Here is a 23,206-nt window from a genome sequence, read left to right on the forward strand (position 1 = left end):
AGCTCACATCTTTTGTGGGTGTTGTTTCCGTGCATTTCCGCCATTACGGTAACGACGCGGAAGTTGTCTCGTTCAGACATGGCGCTGTCCTGTTCGAGGCTCACCAACAATTTGTCTTTGATTCGACTGTGGAGTGTCAGAACAAACCAAATTGCCAATGGACTGTACGGACAGTGTGTGTGTCACCAGTCCAGGTTTGTTCCAAAATATTGAACGTTGATAGATGTTGTCCTCGCTTGACCAGTTTTTTTGTTTCGTAGTCTGTTGACACTTCCGACCTGCCGAGTTTGACAGCTTGCAGCAATTCATCGCTTTACGCTTAATTATATTTGAATGTATTTTTATTTAGTATTGTGCATGCCTTATTTTTCAAGATTGTTGCACTACGAATGACTTCTTGTTCCCCCTCTTGAATTGCAATGTGTAGACATTACTCGTCTTCCGAAGTCCGACGAGGGATTGGTCGCTATGTGACGTCCAGGCTGCAGTGGGTCAACAGCAAATACGAAGGCTTCCTCAAAAGGCGATTTCCACGCTTTTATCTGCTCTACCATACTTTCGTGGAAGGTGAGGTTAAAATGGTGGGAGAAAGTCACTTAACTGTATGTGCAAGTCATTTATTTAGGAAGTCTCAAGACTTACCTCAGGTGCAAAATGCAAACAATCAAGTCACGACCTCGTTGAAGGGAGTCATCCTCATTCTTGCGCAAACCACATTATCCACTTTTCACCCACTATCTGTACATAGGTAACTCATAAATTATTTTATGTGGATCCACACCAATCTGGAAATGTTTACTGTCTTCTCGATTAAATGCTTATCCAGCATGTAGTTTAGTTCATGTTTGAGCAGCTGTGACTGTGTGAAGATGACGTATCTTAGCTATATTTGTGGTTTTTTTTCTTGTGATGGATGACATTTGACTTAGTAGTTAATTTTAATTGGACTCTAAGCTTTGCTTTGTAAACATTGCACATTGTAATTCTCTCCCATTTTTATTTGATCAGAAACATAATCCTTGAATCCTAATTGTTGCTCTTGAGCAGAATTCTAAAACCTCAAATTGATATTATTGCTCAGTGCCCACATGGGTCATTGACTGTTATTTTAAAAATATTATTCAATCAAAAGTGTTGAAAATAGATTGAGAACTTTAACACTGAAAGGTTTTATATCTCACCAATAAAGTCATTTAAAAAAAAATCCTAAAAAATAATGAAATAAAATAATGGTTTTGGAGATATGAAAATTCCTGAAAGGTCTTAATATCTCACCAATAAAGTCATTAAAAAAATCCTAAAAAATAATTAAATAAAATAATGGTTTTGGAGATATGAAAATTCCTGCTGTCCGTATCTGCATCTTTGCTGGAGTACCCACCGCCCCCAATTTTTTTTAAAGGTAAATTCAAGGGTCTGTAGGTGTGAACATGGTTGTTTGTTTGTCTATATGTGCCCTGTGATTGGTGGGCAACCAGTTAAGGGTGTACCACATCTCACCTCCAAGTCAGCTGGGATAGGCTACTGCTCACTCGCCGCTGTAATCAAAAGGGGTGCACATCAAGTCGATGATATGACAATTTGGTTATTTTACCCCAATTCAATGTCCCCGCCCCGTGGAGGATTCAAGCTTCTTTTCCGAGATGCCAAAGACGTCAGCAGAATCAAAACAAAGATGCTTAGTGATGGAGTCAAGTTCCAAGATTTGTCCTACAGGGAAATGGAGAAACTCAGACAGGTGAGTTGGTTGAAGCTTCTCAAACTTTTTAAGTACCACCTAAAAAAAAAAACTCTTAAGTGCCACCATCATGACCACCATTCAAACTGAAGACTTTGCAGCATTATGATGTCTGTGCTATTTTGTGTGTGTGTGTGTGTGTGTGTGTGTGTGTGTTTGTGTTTGTGTGGCTCAGTTTCGCCGAGACATGCTGAAAGGCATCCCACTAGTGTTGATTTCCATCCCTCCCTTTGCCAACTACCTGGTTTTCTTCTTGATGTGAGTCCCGCTCCCAAGTGACAGAAGGCCCTTAAAACATTTGTCGGATTGAACAATTGTATCCCCATCACCCCTCCACCCCACCCCAAAACCAGGTACTTTTTCCCCCGCCAGGTGCTGATCCCACATTTCTGGACTCCGAAGCAGCAGGTGGAGTTTCGCCAGTTGTACCATTCAATTCGGGCGCGACAGCACCGGCCAGTCCTGCTTGGCCTGCAGCATGCCGGCGGCCAGGTGAAAGATTCTCAGCTACGGAGTCGCCTCGACAGCCTGTGCTCTCAGGTACTTGCACTGCATTGGGAAAGGAGACGCAGAACTTTTTTCCCTCCACATTTTCTTCACAGCCACATTCTGTTTTCTTTCTTTTTGCCTTAAAATTCTGCACACAAAACCCCATAACTTGAAGGAGCTTGAGAGGTGAGCGAAAGCGGCCAGATCACGTGCCAAGCGTCTGGGATTACATTTGAAAAGAGGAGACTTGAGACAAGTTCAGTAATGTCTTGACATATAAGTGGCCAACTTGCGGGGTTTTTTCCAGATATCAGCCGTCACTTGGCCAATTAAAAATGTGTTTTGTTTCGACCTATGAGCAAAAATTTGAGAAACAAGCATTGCAACGAACTCGGCTAACTTCACAACAAACAGCAGTTTGGCAGTTTCATGCCACTCCCATCTTAAAGGGATACTTTACTAGTTTTTTCCATTTTCAGCAGTAAAAAAAAATATTTTGTCATAAACAGTTTGATCACTTAATTTTTTTGCCTGTGTAACTAACACCCTTCAAAACACATTTTACCACTTGCTGTAAGCTAAAAATGTCATGACAAGTACTCAGGTTTCAGCTTGCGAACGTCACATGAACCGCGATTGGCTGTTACCTGACAGTCAAACCTCTACTGTTGTCAGATAAACTGAAACATTAAATTGTTTTGCGATCAAATGATTTAAATTATATTCATGCTTTAGCCGATGAATATAAGACAGGGTGTATAGCGGGCTTTACGGTACATTTGATTGCTTAATTTTTATCTGTGATGAATTTGCAAAAATCTGCTTTTTTCACATTGACATTACGGGGTATTGTGTGTAAAATTTAACATAACAAAACATGTAGAATTGAAGCATTGTGAATAATTCTGGATGCACGTCACCGTGTATGCAAATATTTGTGTGGCAGTCATTGCAGGTCGGGTTGTGGCAGAGGCAATTGTCCTACAACCTGCAGACAAGCATTGAAGGCGCACACACACACACACACACACACACACGATCCTGTCTAGAAATTGAAAAACGCAATTGGCTGATGTAGGCCCTCAATGGTGATGCGCCTGACAGACAACATCAAGTCAAAAAGCAAAAACAACATACTTTTGTGTTTTTTCTTTTTAAATTATATTTCAGGTGCAAAATGGAGCAAACCCCAAAGTGTCGGAAGTCCTTGCAGTGCGAAGCCTATTTTCGGGGACTCCGCTGGGCATGAGCAAGCTGAGTGTGGGTCAAATGGTCAGTAAAGGTTTAGTTGTTTCACGCTCATAAATATTGTAATGATATTGCTTAAAAAAAAAAGATAATATTGCCTTAAAAAAAAAAAAAGACATTTCAGGCACAGAAAGTTTGACAACAATTTCATTGAGAGTACATTGCATTCAATTTTGTACACTTTTTGTCAGTGGCTGGCAGTGCATTTGGGACATGGACCTTCGTGGGTACTTAAGTGACCTAATCTGCCTTTTAATATCGGCATCACAAACGAATGTACAAAAATGCAGTATGATGGAGGCCTCCTCTAGTGCAATAACATGATTGCCTGTGATTTTTTTAAAAACTTTCAAGAGAAACATAAGCCCCCTGCTCTTCTTGACGCCTCGCCTCCCCGGCTTCCTGATCGGCCGGCGGCTGACCAGTCATGCCTTGGAGCTGCTCCAGCTGGACCGAGCCCTCAGCAAGCTGGGCCCACACCAGCTCAGCGACTCGGAAGTCAGACAGGTGCAACCAACCCCTGACATCGGGCCAGGCGACGTGTGCCGTGTTCGAAGGGCAGCAACTCACAGTCGGCCTTTCTTTCGCTGTCAGGCCTGCTACGTGAGGGGACTCAACTCTGATCGTCTCGCCATCAACCAGTGCCGAGTGTGGTTGTACCAGTGGCTTCAGATGTCCTCCTCCCTCAAAGGTAACTTAACGTTAACAACCAGGATAATTTTTCTTCCAATCCTTTTTTTTGTGCACAGGACAAAGCCAAGTCTAATCAAAATATTGCTTTGGTATCTTTTGTGGCATCTTGGTGTGATCAGACAACTACTTTCATCTCCTCTTACATTATCTTTCAAAATAGTTGACAGATTTGATTTTAAAAAGCAACGCATTTAATGAGTCTGTACATACTTTCTTTCGCAACTCAAGCTAAATTTAGCTCCTCTCCAACATACAAGGCTTGTCACATCGTTAAGATCCTGTAGTATCGCCTCAACATGCTTCACTGGACCATATTTAGACAGTGCTGTTGTACTTTTCTGAAATGACACAAGATGGTGCCAAAAGATAGGGGAGAAAAAAACAAAACTCTGGTGACTATTCAACCATGAACGTGTCTTAACCATTTCCAAGATGGCTGACCATTTGTAAGCCGTTTCAACAGTTTGTTTTTATTGTCTGTTTGCTCCCCAGACTCTGATCTGTCACTCCTCTTGCACTGCCTCGTGTTACTCTCTGCCAGTGACCCGAATGGTATTCACCACCCCTAACGGCAGCCCCTCCCTACTGCTTCGGTGCACACCACTTGAGAGCATCAGTTTTTTCCTGATGAGGAAAATATTTCAAAATATGGGTTTCTTTGAGAGAGTTTCAGATTTAGATATGAAAAATAGTCTACAATTGCAGAGTTCGCATAAAAGCTTCCACATAGTATTCAGAATCTGTCGGTGTTTGATAGGTGTTTACGCTGGCTGTGCGGAGTGCAGTTTACACATTTCACGTGCTGAAACTTGGCTCATCGCTGGAAACGCATCACTGCTTTTGCTTCATCAAAATTAAGGTGAAATGACATCCGTTTAAGGTGGATATCATTGTTTAGACACATTCCATTTGCATGTATCAGTATGTTCAAATATCTGCTGCATTTTCAGACCTCAGTGAGTGCACTCCTGTTATTTTTGTCGTTTTATTTAACATTTGTACTGAATGCAAGGGGAAGACATCAAAATGTAATTGAGAAAAAAAAAAGCTGTTGATCAAAAGCAGACTGGACTTAAAAAAAATACTTGGTTGGTTGTGGTAAAAACGTAACTGCTGTTTGGCCTGCAGTGAAGCCGACTGATGAGTATTGGCACTTTACATAAGTTTACTTAATGTTAAAAATAGAATCTCAATATAATTTAATGACTCGTGCCTTTTGCAATGACTGCCTGATTATATTTCAAATGGGTTGTAGGCAATTGTTTTGGGGTTTTTTTTGTTGGACATTTGCTCTTGTTCAGTGATGTGTTGCTGTGCCATATTGAGATGAACGTGTCCCAAAAAAAAATACAGTTGTGAAACCAATTTGGATAGAAAGGTTCTTTAATAAAAACAAACTGGGAACCAACAAGCCTTAAAAACAAAACATCACAAATTCTAATGCAACAGCAAAGATATTCAAGATCCTCAACTATCAAGAAGAAGCGGACAGTGTCGTGTCAAAGGAAGAAATGGATGTTGCACGCCTACGAGTGTATCAAACCACAACCACTCGTGACCACTGAAAGATTGTTCTGGGCACTACAAAAAGAAAGTGAGGCGCCCGCCAAGTGAGTGGTCTTCCACGTGATCGCTGACGGCGAGCGACTCACATGACTTCGTAGCCGCTCCGTATGCCTCGCATCAACACGCAGGCAAACACGACGCCCATGACCTACAAGGGGGGGGACGAGGAGAGAATGCAAAGTCAAGTCGAGTTAAGAATCAATGTTTGCATCTGGATGGCGTGATGGGCCCATGTGAGAAATCGTTGGTCACTTTCTATATCTCGCGGGTGTCCACTTAGTTTTTCTTCTAAGGGTCACGAACAGAAAAATGAAAGGACGCAAGGGCTGTGGACCATACATCACCTTTACACTCAATAACATGCTTAACCTAATCCATGAGGGTTCGTAAAGATACCGAGAGCAATTATAACTTCTTTGCCCTAGGAAATAGATTCCAATTTCAGCATTGGGCACCGTCGTACTGATCACCGGAGACGTTAATCAAGTTCCCTTTCACATTTCCAAACAACTTCACAACACGTTCAGCTGTGCAGCGAGAGGGAATCAAACGCCAGACCTCATCGGTGCCAAATGCTGTCGTGTTATATTTTTGAAGTGGAAAAGAATATTCATTTATTTCTGGATGGTATTTTAATGATTACCATTTCATTTATTGTGGTTTATGTTCAGTCTTATGTAGAGTACTTTGCTACAGATGTGGTTGTTAAAGTGCTCAAAAATAAAGTTATTTATGGTATGTGTGGGAAAACTGAGCATTTGTCATTTTCTGCCAATAATTTCTCTGAATGAGAATATTTGTATTTTGGAGTTATATTGTCAGTAATTCTGAGAAAAGTGTGTGTGTGGGGGGGGGGGGGAGCAGATTTTACTCAAACATACCTCCAATAGAAAAACCATAGAAACTGATCACTTTGCAGTGGTCTCCAGAGCTGTATTACAGCTTTACGCATTTTTTGGGAGTAGCATGTAGTAATCAGGGCTGTGTCAATTGTTCATTTTGATATATGACGCGGACCGCAAATGGCTCCTGGGACATTGTTCACACACAGTGGATACGTACCTCGATAAACGCCAGAACAAGAGCGGCGATGATCACCCACAGGATATTTTTCTTCAGTAACTCCTCAAGCGCAGTGCGACAACCCTTGAGGGACAACAGGGAGGAAAGTTAGGCGCTATTCTATTTTTCTGCATTTGCTTGTCAACAAATGGCTTCATTGGCAAGACGTTTCAAATGGAAAATGGTCAGAAAATGTATTTACAACTTGTATGCACGTTCCTCTATGCCAGCGACTTATAGCGACAGCCAAAACAATTCGCTGTTCTTCTGCTTGATGGCTGACGGTACAATAAGGCTAAGTGTTCAACTTAAGAGGCCCACATTTGTAGTTTGTTGGCCAAGTGGGTCGCACAGGTCTGCGCATTTGTGTGACTTTTCTCCGGCTACCTCCACTATGAGGTATGCAACACGCTGCTGCCGGCACAGCCTGCAGTGTAGTCAACGAAAAGTCAAATGTAAAATGTCAACAAAGACGAGAACATGAAACACATGCGCGCCCTGCAACAATGTCAACTGGTGAGTTGTCAGACGTTCGGCCGGTTGCCGAGTCAAACCTACTTTACTTACCAGCTGTCTACTCAGTAGCCTTTCCTGACCTTTATTCTTATTTATTGGACCAAAAAAAGTACTATTCAATGTTTTTTAAATGTGTGAGGAAGCGAGGGTACCTGGAAAAAAAAGCCACACAGGGACAAAATTGGGCACACCGGAGCAAGCCACCAACCGTGAGCACACAGCCGAAGACTTTCAAAAACTTTCAAGCGTTTCAAGCACTACTAAAATGCCATGAATTTGTTTTTTAGGCTTTTATCATTAATGAAGCAAACATGACTCAAGCTACAGTATGATTTTCAATTCATATGGTTTTTGGTGGACTAATACACAATTTCCAAACCTGTAGAGGCAAGGCATTTTACAAAAAAAAAAAGGATCAGCACAAAACAATATTTTGCAAAAAGTCTATACGCTCATCTCAGTTATGCAAATATGTTTGAAGCTGAACTTGCTGGAATATATTGTCTGCTTTAATGTTGGCATCGTCATGCAAACATTAATATACAGAGGTAGGAAGCAAAAGTTGTTGGGGAGAAAAATTAAAGCCCACAAAGATTAAAAATGGCCTTTTATGACAGGAGATGTGCTTTTTTTCAAAGGCATATTACCCAGCATCTTAAAAGTCATACTTAAATTGTCATACTTAATTGGACTTTTACCTCTTGGTGCACTTTGACAGAGTCGGTCATGGCCCCGATGCCGCAATTGGCAGACACGTTCACACAGCACGAGTCGGGCACCGAGATCCCGTCGGGCCGGAAGTTTCGCCAGTCGGAGGATCCGTTCATGCCACAGCATTTCAACTGGAAACACAAAGGAGGCCCGTCGGTGACCGACGTCGACTTCGGACAACACGGGATGCGAAGGCAAACAACGCGGCGTGGAAGCGGTGGCGACGCCCCAGGATGCGGCGCCGCTGCGCCAGGGTGTAGTCAGAGTTTAAGTCAATAATGCCACTCACGTCCTCCTGGAGAGCGTCCACGCTGGCTTTGAATTCAGCCGAGCTGTTGCTGTACCTGGTGATCATGTCCGCCAGACTGTCCTGGACCACGTCAGACACCTTGGCGGGAGACAAAACGAACGTTTAAAAAGGACAAGCCGTGTTATACAATCAAATCCCCGTATCATTCATTCATTCCACTGGCAAGCCTAAATCTATTTGGCCATTTTTATCGTATGCCTATCCCAGCTGACGTTGAGCAAGAAACATGGAATGGGCGGCATCCAAGGCACTGAAAAACAAGCAACTTGAAGTACCCATGTAAAGCAGTACTTCACAAATGGTAGGTCCTGGCTGGACAGGTGGTGAAAACTAAATTAATAATAACAATAATAATAAGACATTCCAGGCTGTCCTCAGTTTCCGATGGTGCAGAAGCGTTTTCCAAACAAATATTTACTGTAATTTAGTTTTGCGCTCGCACAGGTTAGTGAAAGATTCAGGCATTATGTGTTCCAACTTGCTTTCAATTTAGAAAAAAAAAAAACATTTGAACAGACTGACTGACATAAAAATTAACACGTGGGTTGTTAAGCCAACTTCTAGAGGCATTTCAACAACCTCTCACATAAAAAAATAAAATAAAATTTTTTTGATAGCAGACTTAAGAGTCACTTTCGTCTTCGAATTTCATTTCCTAAAAAAAGACGACAACCAATTGACGTTGCGTTTTCCTGAAAGGAATAGATCAGGGTAGGTATGTATCGCGATAGACACGTGACAGCTATCAATAGAAAATAGAATCGATAAAATGTTCCATCGAAAAAAAATGAGAGCGCAAACCTCGACCGCGGTATTGTGCGTGTTGTAAGCCAAAAACGAAGAAGCAGTTCAACCAACGAAGAAGCCGCCGCTAAACCTACGACGGAGTGTGCGTGCGGCATACCCGAGCGGATGATATTGTGCACACCGACCCGGTTAAACATCTCCGGATGGAGACGTGGTGTGCAGGTAAAGGAGTTCCCTGTCTTTGACGTGCGAGCACCAATGTTAGCCGCATGCGATCCGCGGCATCACGATCAAATCCAAATCACACAAATAAAATGTGTCTGGACTATTTATAGCAAACATGAGTACGCTAAAGAGACAAAGTCGACCTAAGACGGTCGGTCAAATGGTCATGCCTGCATTGCCAGAGTACATTAGATCACTACACTCACACTGTCTCAACATTGAATGAAGGTTCATGTAATAATCAACAAAACTGCTTTGGGGTTGCAACGAATGCAAATAAGCATTTACAATGCCCTGGTGGAGGAGAAAGTGCACATTACAAAGGATAAAAAAATAGCTAATTTCATTGAATTATTTTTAATAGATGAAAAAAAAAAAGAAATCAAAAATTGTCAATATTGACTGATCGGAAAGACTTGAGACATTTTTCAATCGTACATTATATTTAAAAAGGTGTTTTCCGCAAAGTATTAATTTTCAAGAGTTAAAAAAAAAATCTATAGATATCAATGTCGACCAATATGAAATAGTTATATCTTGATATATTTTTCAGTCTTATCGCCCAGTCTAGATCAAGGGCAAGCTATTCATTTGTGCACATGCACTTGGTCATGTTCATTATCGAATGTTTCTCAATCAAGTACTCTGAAAGGAACTTTGAACATGTTAACGTCTAGTTATGTTGAAAAATGTTATTGCACATGCTTTCAAAGCCTATTTTTGAACAACAGATGTTATTTATTGTTCCGAACTTCTTCAAAAATTGGCGGCAATGGGAAAATGCGGGTGGTAGGCTCACAACGGTAGAAAACCAATGATTTAGAGTCTGCGATTGGCTGGCAATCAGTCCAGAGTGTACCTCGACTTTCATACGAAGTTCCCTGGGATAGACTCATGAGAGTGGTGTACAAAATAGACCAATAGAAAAAAAGGAAATTTTACATTCTGGAGATTTGGAAAGAACGTCTGATACAGAGATTGAGCAAAAACAATGTTTTGGTGGCTCACTTTGTTTCTGTAGATGTAACCGGCGATCGCCGCCGCAATCTGAACGAGGATGATCAATGAGAGAAGGATGGAAAACTACGGAGAGAGAAATAAAAACACATGGGAAAAAACAGTGAAACACCACGAGAGCGTTTTTGTCGTTTAGCGAAATGCAAAATATCGGGCAAATGGTTACCATGGTGACCATGCAGTAGTTCTCTTTCCAGGCGCCGCAGCAGCCGAAGAAGGAGATGAAGAAAATGACCACCCCGACGGCAATGATGACGATGGGCGCTCCTGACGCCGATGCGTCATTGATCATGACGGTTTGATGCAAGGACACCTGAACCAGGACTCCCACCACAATCAAGGCCAGGCCGCATAACTGCAAAGGGCAGCACAAGTTTTCAGGACAAAAATGCAGGTTTACTTTCATCCAAGCCCACCACCGTCACCACTCTCCCCCCTTCCATCCATATGCAGCCCTTGGCATGACCTGGCCACAATATACTGCAAATATAAGAACATGCGCACAGAATACCAATTTAATTTGTGGCCACAAAATGGGTATAACGTGCACCCGAATAATTTATGGTCACATAGTAGCGCTCGCTCCCAAGTGAAGCGGTAAGCAAGCAAATGGAGCACACCTCCTGAAGCAGTAAGGTGCAGGCCGAGTTTAAAACTACACAAATGGACAGAGATAGTATGATAGAAAGTTATTTTAGGCGGGAAATGTCCAACAAAGACATTCTAAAAAGACTTACGTTGCAAGGAATCTTAATTATTGAAAGGCGTTTCAACAAAGGGCGTCTGGTTTTTAATTTCGAGCAAAAGGTGTGCTCCGTACATTTGCCATTTTGATAAAATTCTCAGTGGCCGAGTTACACAGAAGAACACTTTGCTTATCATACATTAGTCGATCGGGCCTGATGAGTAAGTAAAAGGACATCAGACAGATGGAAAGGAAGTTGCAATACTCTGCGGTTGCCATTTCTCCAAGCGTATACGTTCACAGCCATTCATTTTTGCGTCACTGTGCGACTCATTTAATCTTTCGCAAACATTGTGACGGTAAACCGTCGGATCAAGTGGGAGAGCTTGACCCGTTGCTGGCAAGTCCATCTGTGCAATGCTTCACCATTTCTGGGACACCGGTTACTACCGTAGATGGCTTATCATGTTTTCTGCTTGCGGGGCGCATGGAAGGGTGAAGTCAAACAATGAGAAGCACAGTGACAAACCCAAGTCTTAAGATCTGCGGCCCCTTATTTTGCACCGCAAACCGCTTTCACGGTTTGTGAAAAAGCAAACGATTCAAAAGACAACTCAACACTAACCCGAATGTATCTGCATTTTCCGTGAATAATACGGCATTTTTTGGACCCCCCCAAAAAAGATTCAATGAGTCTCTCACATTGAATATAGGTTTACTAGTAGTAGCAAAAAAGGTATACTTTCATTCCAACATGATATTTAATGTCTAATGTTACAAATGTATGTAATATATAATAAAAAGTTGTCTCCTGTTTCTGTTGCGGCCGCAGCAGACCAGCTCAAGGAGCTTAGTTGATTGATAAATCCTTATTACCGACCCTTAATGATGTTTTTTCTCAGCACTGAACTAATGACACAAAGTTATTTACAATAGTACGTAAGGTCGTGGATCAGTTAGCCATATTAGCCCCCTAGCAGTGGCAACAGTTGTTCGCAGGCTTATGTGCAGATGAGGGTATATTGTTAGCTATTTGCAAATTGTAGTGCACTGATCGTTTTTTTCCCCCATCCTGTGAAAATTTTGCCTACCTTACTTTCATTTCATTTTGCAAGTGATAGGAAAAATGATGCTGAAGAAAATTGTCTGGACACTAACCAGTCAATTTCAATAATGGCGTAAGGGTGTGGTGTCAATTTCAAATAAGACAGCAAATGAGTCAAATCCAGGTCACACGCCATTAAAAATGCATCAGCGTTACATCCTAGGCGACACAACCTATTTTAATACAGAGTGCTTTCAATGCAACACCAACATTATGTTTTTAACACTTCCCCACACCTTTTAACAGAGGCCGATTTGCAGCAAATATGCTCAAGAGGAGTGTCACATTATCTACAATGCCTTCATGTGTTATTTCCCCATTTGTGTTCAAATGTCCGGTACTTTCAAGATTGTAAAACCATGACTATCGATCGTAAGCAATAGCATTTCAATGGAATGTTTCATCATGTTAGGATTAAGCTCGTGGGAGACCCTGAAGGAAACGTTGTTGTTTTATATATACACAGGTACAACATGTAATTCTCAATGGTTTGCCGTTTAGTTTTAGAGTAAACTTGAACTGGGAGTGGCCAAAAACAGCTTGAGGCCTCGTTTTTTTTTAATGAGTTTTTTTACTGTTTGCCAAACTGCTGCTTATGGTCAAGTGAGTTGAAATGAGTTCACTGCCACTATATAGGGCTCGCATCTCAAGTTTGCCAGTCAAAAGCAAGTAAATTGGTTAAATGACAGCGTGTATCCTGAAAAACCAATCAGGACGCCGTTTCACTTTGGGATATTTGAAGTGGTAACGATCCAGTGTTACCACAAGCAGTAAATTGAACACTCTTCAAGTCAAACAGCCTAATGGAGCTCCCCCCAAAAATGAATTCACACTCGTTTTATCTCACTTCTGTTTTTTTTTCCCTTTCACCATAATGTGTTCACCCTTGGGAAAAACTAACATTACACAATATTTACCTTGTTCATGTCTGTTATACCGGTCCACTCAGTTCTTGTGGGCCAGCAGTTCTGTAAAATGATTTTTTTTCCTCTCTTTTTTTTAATAATTCCATCAAATACCACATGACTAATTAATTTCTATTTACACATTTTATTTTAAAAAGCACAATGCAAATTAAAATAAAATAATGGGGACACATTACATTACATTACATGTGGAATTATGTAAATGCATGAAAAAAAAAAGATCCCACAAAAACCACCTGATTTGAGCAATTGCCACTTTCAGCTTTTCTGAAATGTAAAAGTTTGTGTCCGCTGACAAATGTCACAGTCATCTTGAAGACAGAAGCCAAGTCTCAAGAAACTTCAACTACTACCCTACTACCAGTCATCTGCTTTCTGTACCAGATTGGCGGTGATAAACGATCACGACCAAGATGCACCAGCCGGAAATCATAAACCCTACAAACGTGACAACGCCGACATAACATTTACAAGAGACTGTTTTCATGCAGAAATGTGAAAATCAAATTACATTTCTCCATGAAAAGCGTTGCTCCCAGCAGCGTCTCCAAAGCTTCCTGGTCATGCAATTTCTCTCTAATCCTGTTACTAAATACAATTTGTAGTTGGGTTGGTTTTCTATTGGGTAAAATCGCATTTATCCTTCATAATTAGCAAGTAGAACAACCGCATAAATTACAAGAATATGACCAAGCGTACAGTGAACTTTTATAATGGTGCATTTTTTGTAGAGTTGAAGCAATCAAATCTTTCTGCAATCATACATGCTATTTATCAACCAGATAATTGAAAACAAAAGTCTAATGCAAAAAAAAAAAACGAAACCATTTTCCATTGTTGCTTGGTAACCAATTGTTTATTATTGTGTAATGACTAAACAAAACCAAATAAACAAAGCAATAACACACGGCAGGGAGTGATGTTCTCACCAACCTTTTTGAGACAGAGAGCTACTATCGATTCATGCAAATGAAGAATTACTAGTTTGCAATACTGTACTACACTTCTGTGAATGCTTCATTTTCAACTACATGTCATTTAAAGGCTAACACACTATGGTGATAAATAAAACAATGTTTCTGTAACAGGTTAAAAATGAAGATTATTACTTTTCCCCAAAATAGGGGGTGGGGGGGCTGTGTAAACAGCAGCCTTGATGTGCCTAAAGGTAATGTCAACGGGTGGGGCATACAGCAGATGTCGAACACTACACGTGTTGCATCGTTGCTCCTGCAACCTGTTAGAAATGGGGGTCAATAAGGTGGCCTAGTCAGAACAGGGTGAGATCCCACAGACACTTGCCAATAACAGGGTACTCGGAGTTGAGGAAGAATCTGATTGGAATCGCACATGCCTGCAGTCTGAATACAAAGTGTTGGTCATGCCAGCCTCAATTCAAAGTCAAGTTAGCAGCCACAACAATTACTTCCAAGGGTCAACTTTTTTTTTGGGGGGGGGGGGGAATATGGCATAGCAATTAATGTACTGTCACTTGTTTTATTTTGAAGTTGATCCTCACAGTGCATTATGTTGTGGCCTATAAACAATGGGTGTGGCGGCCGGCTCCCAGCGAACGCTTCATTCAACATGAGATGGCGGCCAAACCCAAATGCAGGACTGCTGCTGGTTAGATGGTTATCTCGACGTCGCTATGCCGCAGCTTCGACGGTCCGTCAAAATATGCCTAGGAAGTGGTCCTTGGTGCAGGGAAAAAGCAAAACATAAAGTGACGAGAGAGGAAAGGGGGACGGCTAACCAAGAGACCTTGGGCTAAGTAAGGTAACTGATCACAGGGTCCCATACTGCAAGTCAGAGGAGGGCAACTAATTTTTCGTACAGGCCATGCGACTCAATTGAGTTAAATATAAATGTACTGTAATATATTTTTATAAAACTGTAAATTGTTGGTTTAATAAGCTGCCATTATGTAGCCTGGGTACCTTTGTGTAATTACTGTATTAGTGTAATTCGACAAAAACTGGGGGGAGGAAAAAAAGAACAACCTTTATTTTGTAATCTTAAAATGACATATCTACGCATAACGACAAACCTTGCCCACATATGCCATAAGTCTAAGTTCACTCATGAGGGCATGGGGGGGGGGGGATAAATAAAGAGCACTTAACAACCTCTGGTGCTCATCTGAAAACCGTGCCAAGTTGGTTTATGTGCATCCCTCATTATATTACATATTTATTATATTATGAGAACCTGATGTACTCGAGAGAAAAAAAAACGTGTCAAAAATTAATCTAGAAAAGTTTACTTGCATCTCTGATTTGCAAATAGTTTTGGAGAAATGTGTCGAAGTATAATCAGTCAGCGGTTGCTTGAGTAATTCATTTTTTACACCTCTAATTTGATTGAGTCATTGTATTCGTTTATAATTTGCGAGGAACAATCTCATTACAGTAATTTTATGACACACCCACGTGACGTAAGCATTCGTGGCGGGCCGAAGTCTTCCAAACATCTCAAAGGAAAACAAGTGTCACCAACTTGAACACTAATACTGGCCAAACGCGTGTCAAACGGGCTCAAGCACTCCTCAAATGACTTGAATCAGTTGGGATATCCTTCAGCTTCCTTTCAAACCTTGATGGAAAGTCATAGCCTTTCACTGTCAGGAAAAGTGGTCAACCTTTGGCCATTCAAGACTATGCCGACCAGTAAAACATCTGGGAAAACCTAGACAGCGGTTAATGGCTGTGATGAAATATACAGTAAGGACATTAAGAAAACAAATGATACTGCAAGTCATTTTACCAGTCGCATTTCAGAGGCCTTGTCCCGGTGTGCTGTTCCTTTTGTTGAGTACTCGCTAGCAGTGTAAATATTTGAACTCGAGTCAAATAGGTAGCTAATGGCTGCTGTAGGAAAACAAAGGAGCCAACAGACCAGGCAAACATGGCAAACAGGACATCAAGCCCACAGAACAATTGTAGCGTGAATAAAATAAGGATGAGGCGTTTACTCAGTTGCAACATGTCTATTAATCATTTCAGTCTCGGACATGACGTATTATGTAAAAGGTTGTCGCAACAAAATATCCACTTCATTAAGTATTGAAGACTTTTTTTTTAAAACACAATTTAAACAGTTCCCAGGTGTCCTCATATGTCCTTAACATGCTTTTGCAGAACTATGACAATGATCAAGAATTACATTTACAAGATTTCCTTTGTGGAGGCAGGACTTGGGAGTAAGTCACATGAGAGTCGTGAATGTCACGCAGTATGCAGATTTCAGCAACTACTTTTCATGAGCGGCCGACCATCCCCAACTAGTTTCAATCCAATGTGACATTTTAAAAGGCATGCGAACGGCGTTGCAGATATAACGGCCATTTGAAAATGCCGTGTTGTATCACATGAGCTTTCACAACAAAAGTCTGTCAAGCTGCACAAATAGAGGGCAAAGCTAATCCCTCATATATCAGTTCAAGACCACCCTTGCATTAAACAATATCCACCAAGTAGCCACCATACATTTATTTTATTATTTATATCCACATTTGAAAGCCTTATGCAAAATACCAATATTATCTGCATGTGACTTGCAGGTATTTTTGTCCATTTTGTCCACATTCTACACTGTAGTATCTGTGATGTTGAACGTGTGTCACTTTCAAAACTCTGCGATTGATAATGTTGAACTGACTGGCTCTTGACAGGCTATACCTTAGCCCCTCTGGTGTTCAGTGACAACGTCAGTTGAGGTCACTTGCAGATCGTATAAGAATGCACTTGTGTTTATTTTATTTTGTTACTGTCTGAAAATGCACAAGCAGCGACTGAATGTGTACAAGCAGTCCTTGAGCCTAACCACATGCGGAAGGATGGTGCTCCGTTTTAACTCGAAACGGTAGGCTACGTATAGCAAACGATGTTTACATTACCGCAGACGTGCAGTTATGTAAGATTGTTATGTTTGGGTGCGAAATTGTCCCAAACCTTGGCCATTGTCTTTTATTCACTCTTTCCTCTTGACTGGCTCCCATTTATTGCTTGGCGAGTCCGCACCAGAAGTCCAGGGGGAAAAAATAATCACCTCAAAATTTCACAAGATAGCCAATAATTTAAGATGGATTTCTCCAACAGAATTAATAAAGTATCTAAGTACGACGATATTTAAAAAAAAAAAAAATCTGGAATGCAGTGATCCGGCAAAACGTGAAACATGATATAATGAGGGAGGAGTGTATATATTGTGTTTCACAATATTCACCTGTATTCATAATTTGGCTACAAAGTCAAGCATTGAGAGTCTCTGCCTCCAAAATGCACCAGTCGAAGTCAGTGAAGGGAGAATACACCCGCAGAAATATCCACCTTCTCTCCTTTGCTCCCTTTGTATTATTACAATATAACTACAGTTGCCAGGATAAACCGCTTCTTATGGTTTAATAAAAATGCTTCCGTACAATATAATGTATGTGCAGCCTGAAAAGCCTACGCAGGTTCACGATGTCGTTGCAGGGCGTCCATGAATCAAATAGCTCAATGTGAGCTTGTGAGTCATCAATTTCTGCGACTGCCTCATCCAGGGGTCCCCAATTTGGTGCCCGTGGGCACCAAAAAGCCCCCCAAGGACCTCTTGAGTAGCCCACTGGCCTGTTCTAAAAATAGTTTAGCAGTGATGGCGCATTGTGATTTTCTAGAAATATTATAGAAGTGACCATTGGAAAATGTAAACACTGGCAGAGATTTATAGAAATCAATTGGATTCATCTGTTTCTTAATTATTGGGATAGATGAAGTTAGTTGTCGTGCCTCTTTCCTAATTGCTAACTTGCACTTTGTCGTTCCATTTCTTCCGATGCCAAAAGCAGAATTCTTCAAATCAGACTTGTAGCTTACCAGGTAGAAAATGGCACAGTACTTGGAAAATCTAGACCCCCCCCCACCCCCACGTAAACCAACTAGACTGCAGTTCAAGTCAAGTCTTCCATCAATTTTAGACAAGCGTGTCAAGTCCGAAAATTGGCAACTTCACTCTGACTCAAGTCAAGTCGTGCTATTCGGGTTCCCCAACTCTCGTCATCACCAGCCTGTGAATTGCCCTGTCAATTTGTTGGCAACAAAGTGAATGTGGTGCAAGCAGCAGACATATAACCCAACATAAAAGTAGCAACTTCCACTGCTAGCCCCAACTGCGTCAACAATTTCAGAGTAAACAATGACTGTTGTAAACACTCAATTGTGTACCCAACAAACACACTCGAGACGCAGCTATTTGTATCCAAGAAATTCAAGTGATATTTCCAGGATATACTGCATGTTCCCTTTAAACAAGAGTGTACGAATGTCATTCAAGGAAATGTTGCTGGGGGGAAAAAAATGTTTTAAGCACACCCGCTGTAACATCGCGTTTCCAATTCCTGCTCGGGATAAACACTTGACGCGCATCACCTGACACACAGCCCAGTCAAAAAAAGCTTCATATCAAATTGTGCCATTTATCTTGGGAAATTTCTTCTGTTGCACAAGTAAATGTGTATTTATTCTTGGAATAAGTCAATGTTTTGATCTAAGAGAAAATATTGACACTTTTTCCTGAATATTTGCCTTGTTTGCTGACAAAATGTGAATTTGTTTTCACCTAAATATTTAATTATTATTATGATTTTTTTGAAAAAAAAAATACCTCTTCGTTTTCATAGCAATAACAGTGCACATACAATTGTGTGTAATTTTGTTCTGGGAGGACAGTTTTTTTTTTCCCCTCAACTGGTTTCTCAAGAAAATGATTTTAATATCACAATGCTACCTTTAATCAGACCATATTTTATTTTATTCCTGTCATCTTATAATTTATTTTCCCGAAAATATACCATTTGTTTATTGGAAAAAAAACTTAACAGTACAGCTTTTTAACTAGGAAATATGCCTTTATTGTCAAAAATATCTCCCTAAATAAGCAACAAAATACAATGACTTTTTTTCCACAGAAAGAGGACTTTTCTTATTTAGTATAAAATAAGACATCCTCAGAAGAATATCAAACTGGTTTGTTCTGGGGGGGAAAAAATGCATAACTTTATTTTTGAAAAGTTATTATTGAACCTCTTAAAAAAAAGCGACATTCTCATTTTCCCCTTAAAAATATACAACTTAAATTGTAATATTACTTTCTTTTTTGAGGCAAACTATGACTGAAATGCCCTCTGAGCTCAGGAAGTACCACTTCACATGTTATGAAATTCAGGATTTTTTTAAGAACTTCATGAGGGAAACGAACTAGCTGTGTAAAAAATAAAATCCGCTTTGTCATTGACAGCTTCCTTTTTCCTGTCATACTACAACTGACCTAAAAGCATTTCCATGTCGCTGGCGGAGAAAGAAAAAAAAGTCACATGACGCCATTACACACTTGACAATCTGGTCATAAGATTCACATTCCATCATCAGCACTTGCTGTAAAGCGCTTAACACACACACACATTTTCAGATAAACCTACTGTGTGATTTATGTGCTTGGACTCTGTGTTTCTTTTAAATCAAACTTTTTGAACAGCTGGTCAAGTCAGGCGGTACATTCATGGTGATTTCATTTTATACAAAAGTACAGAGGCTCTTCTGAGTCACAAGACCAAAATAACATGGAGTCAAGGGCGGTGATTCATTTTGATGCCTGTTTGTTCTCTGTATGCTTTCCTATGTGTGTTTTACATGTTTTTCAAAAAAATGTTATGATATAAAAAGATTTGTATTGTATTTTTTTTCCTCTTAATTTTTGTGCTACTTCCTGCTCTCTTGCAGTCACCACAATGATCAAGTGTTATTCACATGAACCCTCCTGTTTCCTTTTGATAAACACTATACAGCTATAGAAAAAAAAAAAAACCCAACCTCTGGTTTGGGAGGCACGCCTACTCTACAACTGAGCCGAGCCGCTGGTGTTAGGCGGGATCCTTGTACCACCAAAATTATTATTTTTCAGGAGACCCCAAAGCAGCATGTTTGTTCAACTATTAACATTGCATCATCAAAGACAGCAAGCCATTTTAAACATTTTCGATTTACCAAATTGTGGCTGGGTTCCATGCCAGCAATATCATATTTGTACACATAAATTATACAGCTGTATTTGACAATTGTCCAAAGACCCCAGCCATGAAGTTTGTTTGTTTGTTTGTTTGTTTGTTTGTTTGCTTGTTTGCTTGTTTGCAGAGACTCACCCAGAAGTTCGTGACCCGGTGTCTTGTTCGTTATTGTGACAAACACAGAGGGGAAAAAAAACCAACCACGTTTTCCTGGTTTGGTCAACGAAAAGAATATTTGAAAAATCCGATCTTTTTCACTTGATTCCGATCATCTGGAATTTACGTTTGCGACCCGATTTCCAATCAAGTGGTCGGAAATCGGAACAACTCAAATTGTCCTTTTACATTCGCGACCTGTAAATTACTTAAAAAAAGCAGAGACTCACCCAGAAGATGAAGTTGAAGAAGAAGAGCAAGAACTTGACGCATTTCATTCCCCCCTCGAGAGTCATGGTTGAAGCGGATCAGCTTCCTGGATCAACTAAGAGGGCGAAATAAAATACATTTATTTCATTTTTTTCTTCCCCTCCCAACGACAGTAAGAGTGTGGGAGTCGCAGCTGCTTCCCAAGCAAGAACATCTGAGTCATTTCCCCAAACGTGCTAACAGAAAAATTCAGTTTGGAGAAGTTAGAGGAAGAGCGACAGATCCATTTCTAAGAGTACTCCCTTTAACAAGAGTTCTAAAGTCACTAAAAATAGCTCAACTTTGAATTTCGTAAGCCCTGACATCCAAGCAAAGGACCCGAGCAGAACCTCTCCCCGCTGGGGATGAATTCAGCCTGCTTCGTTCCGTTAACTGGCAACAAACACCGCCGCCAGCGACAACGACAAAGCCAGCTTTGTCCGGCGGCTAAATGACATCGAATGAAGCCATTTAGTAGCCTGATTGAATTTGTACTAGAGTTGTCTGGTCAATTTGAAGCCGACGTGTGGACGGAGCGAGTCATCCATGTTTAGCAACAGCTTGGAAGCTTTTTTTTAAATCAAATTGGGAGGATCATTAAGGCGTCGCGCTTTAGTAAAATAAAAGGAGGAATGCAGTATACGTTTCACGAGAATCTTTCGCAAGGGGGAGTCACCTTAGTAGAATTTTTATGGCCTACCTTTTAGGGCTGAGTAAATTCCGTGGACGGAGGACACGCAGTGAAAAGCGCTGAAGTTTAGGAAAAGTTGCGTTTGTCCTTGCTCTTTGCTAGTCCCGCCCCAAGTGACGAAGAGAACCCGATGACGATGACGGCTGCCCTCCTTCGCCTCTAACTCCAATACAGATTGACCTAAACTCACGTGACACATTCAAGGACTCCTTGTCAAATCAACAATCACTCAATGTAACGTTCAAGGGACTTTGCTCTTTTCGCAATTTTAAAAAGTCATCTCCTCCCAAACAGTGACTCGGTTGTGTGGATGGAAATTCATTGTAATAAACCACACTATCAGAAGTAATGGTTGGCCACCAAATCCACTTGGATCATGAGGTCTCCGATTCACTGATGAAAGGAGATTTTAAATTGCTCATCTTTTATCTATTATCACTTCAAACAATAAAGTGGAAAGAAATATGTGTGGGGTGGTGGGGGGATGTTGGTTTGTGATGATTTTATTCAGATTAATGTTTTATGTCATGTTTTCTGTAAAGCGCTGTGTTACAGCTGCAGCTGTCACGAACCCGCTACATAAAGTTGTGAGTCGAGTTAATTTAATAATGTCTGTTCCAATAGCTTTGCTCACTTGAAAAGTGGGTGTCTTCAAACAAAAGGTGTTTTCTCCTGAGTTATTTTACACATCTAGATGTAAAGACCATGACATAAACCTGGATTTCTGATGGGGTTTTTCTCACATTCATCTTCTGAACCCCAGAGGGTTTCAGTATACTGTAAAAACAAAGAAATTGACCTTGTTGTTCTGATAGTTCTGGAGGGGATTGGAGACCAATTGGATGAATTGACATTTGTAGATGTCACTTTGGACCCCTAAATTAAGTTTGATCAACATTTGAAGTTGATATGCAAAACTGTCAACATTAATTTAAACTCAGCAGTGAAATTAGAACTCAAAGTGCAGAAAATACTTCCAAGACCTCCTCTATTCTACAGACACACATTCTTTTGAGGAGTTGAGTTGGGTTCCTCTCTCTCTGGGGTTGAAGTCACCATGGTGAAAAGCTTCTTTTTGACAAGGCTGCAGGGGTAGATGAGATCTGCCGAGAGTTCCTAAAGTCTCTGATGGTACGGGGCTGTCTTGGTTGACACGTCCCTACAACATTGCATGGACATCAGGGTCTGTGCCTAGGGATTGGCAGAGCGGGGAGGTCGTTTCTTCTTTTTGTGTTCCAACTAAAAGTCATTATCACAGTCCTCAGCCTCACTTGGTAAGGTCTCTTCAAGGCTGGTTGATAGGAGGGTCTATTAGGAAGTCGAATCTGCGTTTCCGGAGGAGCAGTAATGATTTTCGCCTTGGCTGTGGTACAGTTGACCTGCTCTACAACCTCAGCAGGGTCCTTGAGGTTCCATGGGAGTTCACCCAAACAGCCTACATGGCGCTCGACCATGTTCATCTGGGAGTTCTGTGGAGGTGGGGAGGGGGCAGGGGGTTAATTCGCAAGTATGGGGATACCGAACCCCTGATATGGGCTGTTCAGTATCTGTACCCCCAATGTCAGAGTTTTCCCCAAATGATCATTTTCAGATGTAATCTACATAATGCTTATCAATGTGATATGACAAATATCTAAAACAACGTGATATGGCAAAAATATTTTTGTGGATTTTGTTATAAGGGTTTTAATGAACATCTCAGTTCCCAAAAATCATATTTTTCTGGCTATTCCTTGATGGGTCAGGCAATACAGGGCTAAACCACATTTATGACACATTCTTGTGTTTTTTCTGGTTTATATTGTTGTACTGTAGCAGAATAAACAAACGAGGCTTGCTGTGAGACACCTGTTCCACCACTAATATTTATTCATGATGATTTTGCATGACAGATTGTTCAGCCAGGAACCTCAACTCTCAGCGAAGTGTTTCATCCATTCAAGCATGATGAGCAACACCTTTAAATTGTTGACTAATAACTTCTGAGAAATAGTCTCGTGACATAGAAACCTCAAACTTTTTGGACA

At 40.8% G+C, this 23,206-nt stretch overlaps 2 protein-coding genes across 3 annotated transcripts in view; one reads left to right on the plus strand and one right to left on the minus strand.

The window, feature by feature from the left end:
- The window catches only part of letmd1 (LETM1 domain containing 1), a 6,628-nt gene extending 1,095 nt beyond the window's left edge, over window positions 1-5,533 (plus strand). The window contains exons 1-9 of one of the 2 annotated variants that reach the window (XM_019865104.1): window positions 32-194; window positions 428-567; window positions 1,623-1,738; window positions 1,914-1,996; window positions 2,092-2,278; window positions 3,398-3,499; window positions 3,830-3,982; window positions 4,070-4,166; window positions 4,661-5,533. In XM_019865104.1, the coding sequence (XP_019720663.1) occupies window positions 79-194; window positions 428-567; window positions 1,623-1,738; window positions 1,914-1,996; window positions 2,092-2,278; window positions 3,398-3,499; window positions 3,830-3,982; window positions 4,070-4,166; window positions 4,661-4,737 (1,071 nt within the window). In that variant the 5' untranslated portion in view covers window positions 32-78 and the 3' untranslated portion in view covers window positions 4,738-5,533. Of the gene's footprint in view, window positions 1-31; window positions 195-427; window positions 568-1,622; window positions 1,739-1,913; window positions 1,997-2,091; window positions 2,279-3,397; window positions 3,500-3,829; window positions 3,983-4,069; window positions 4,167-4,660 lie in introns of those variants that run through there. The other variant, XM_019865105.1, reaches the window with a different exon arrangement.
- Window positions 5,534-21,312, minus strand: cd63 (CD63 molecule). Its single transcript, XM_019865107.1, has 8 exons — window positions 21,189-21,312; window positions 20,470-20,564; window positions 10,489-10,677; window positions 10,314-10,388; window positions 8,313-8,411; window positions 8,011-8,154; window positions 6,797-6,880; window positions 5,534-5,882 (listed from the first exon to the last, which is right to left on the minus strand). Exons 2-8 carry the CDS (start codon window positions 20,533-20,535, stop codon window positions 5,817-5,819), a joined length of 723 nt encoding a protein of 240 aa, XP_019720666.1. The 5' UTR covers window positions 20,536-20,564; window positions 21,189-21,312; the 3' UTR covers window positions 5,534-5,816.
- Between the last annotated feature and the right edge of the window lie 1,894 nt (window positions 21,313-23,206).

Source organism: Hippocampus comes, unplaced genomic scaffold (assembly GCF_001891065.2).
Source record: "Hippocampus comes isolate QL1 unplaced genomic scaffold, H_comes_QL1_v1.1 scaffold124, whole genome shotgun sequence".
Taxonomy (NCBI): Eukaryota; Metazoa; Chordata; class Actinopteri; order Syngnathiformes; family Syngnathidae; genus Hippocampus; species Hippocampus comes.

What these genes read in the sequence shown, in the direction of transcription:
- cd63 (XM_019865107.1), bottom strand. Translation starts at nt 20,535, where the DNA reads ATGACTCTCGAGGGGGGAATGAAATGCGTCAAGTTCTTGCTCTTCTTC. An exon ending in TCTTCAACTTCATCTTCTGG is followed by an intron (nt 10,678 to 20,469) that starts GTGAGTCTCTGC and finishes TGCCCTTTGCAG; the next exon opens with TTATGCGGCCTGGCCTTGAT. An exon ending in ACTACTGCATGGTCACCATG is followed by an intron (nt 10,389 to 10,488) that starts GTAACCATTTGC and finishes CTCTCTCCGTAG; the next exon opens with TTTTCCATCCTTCTCTCATT.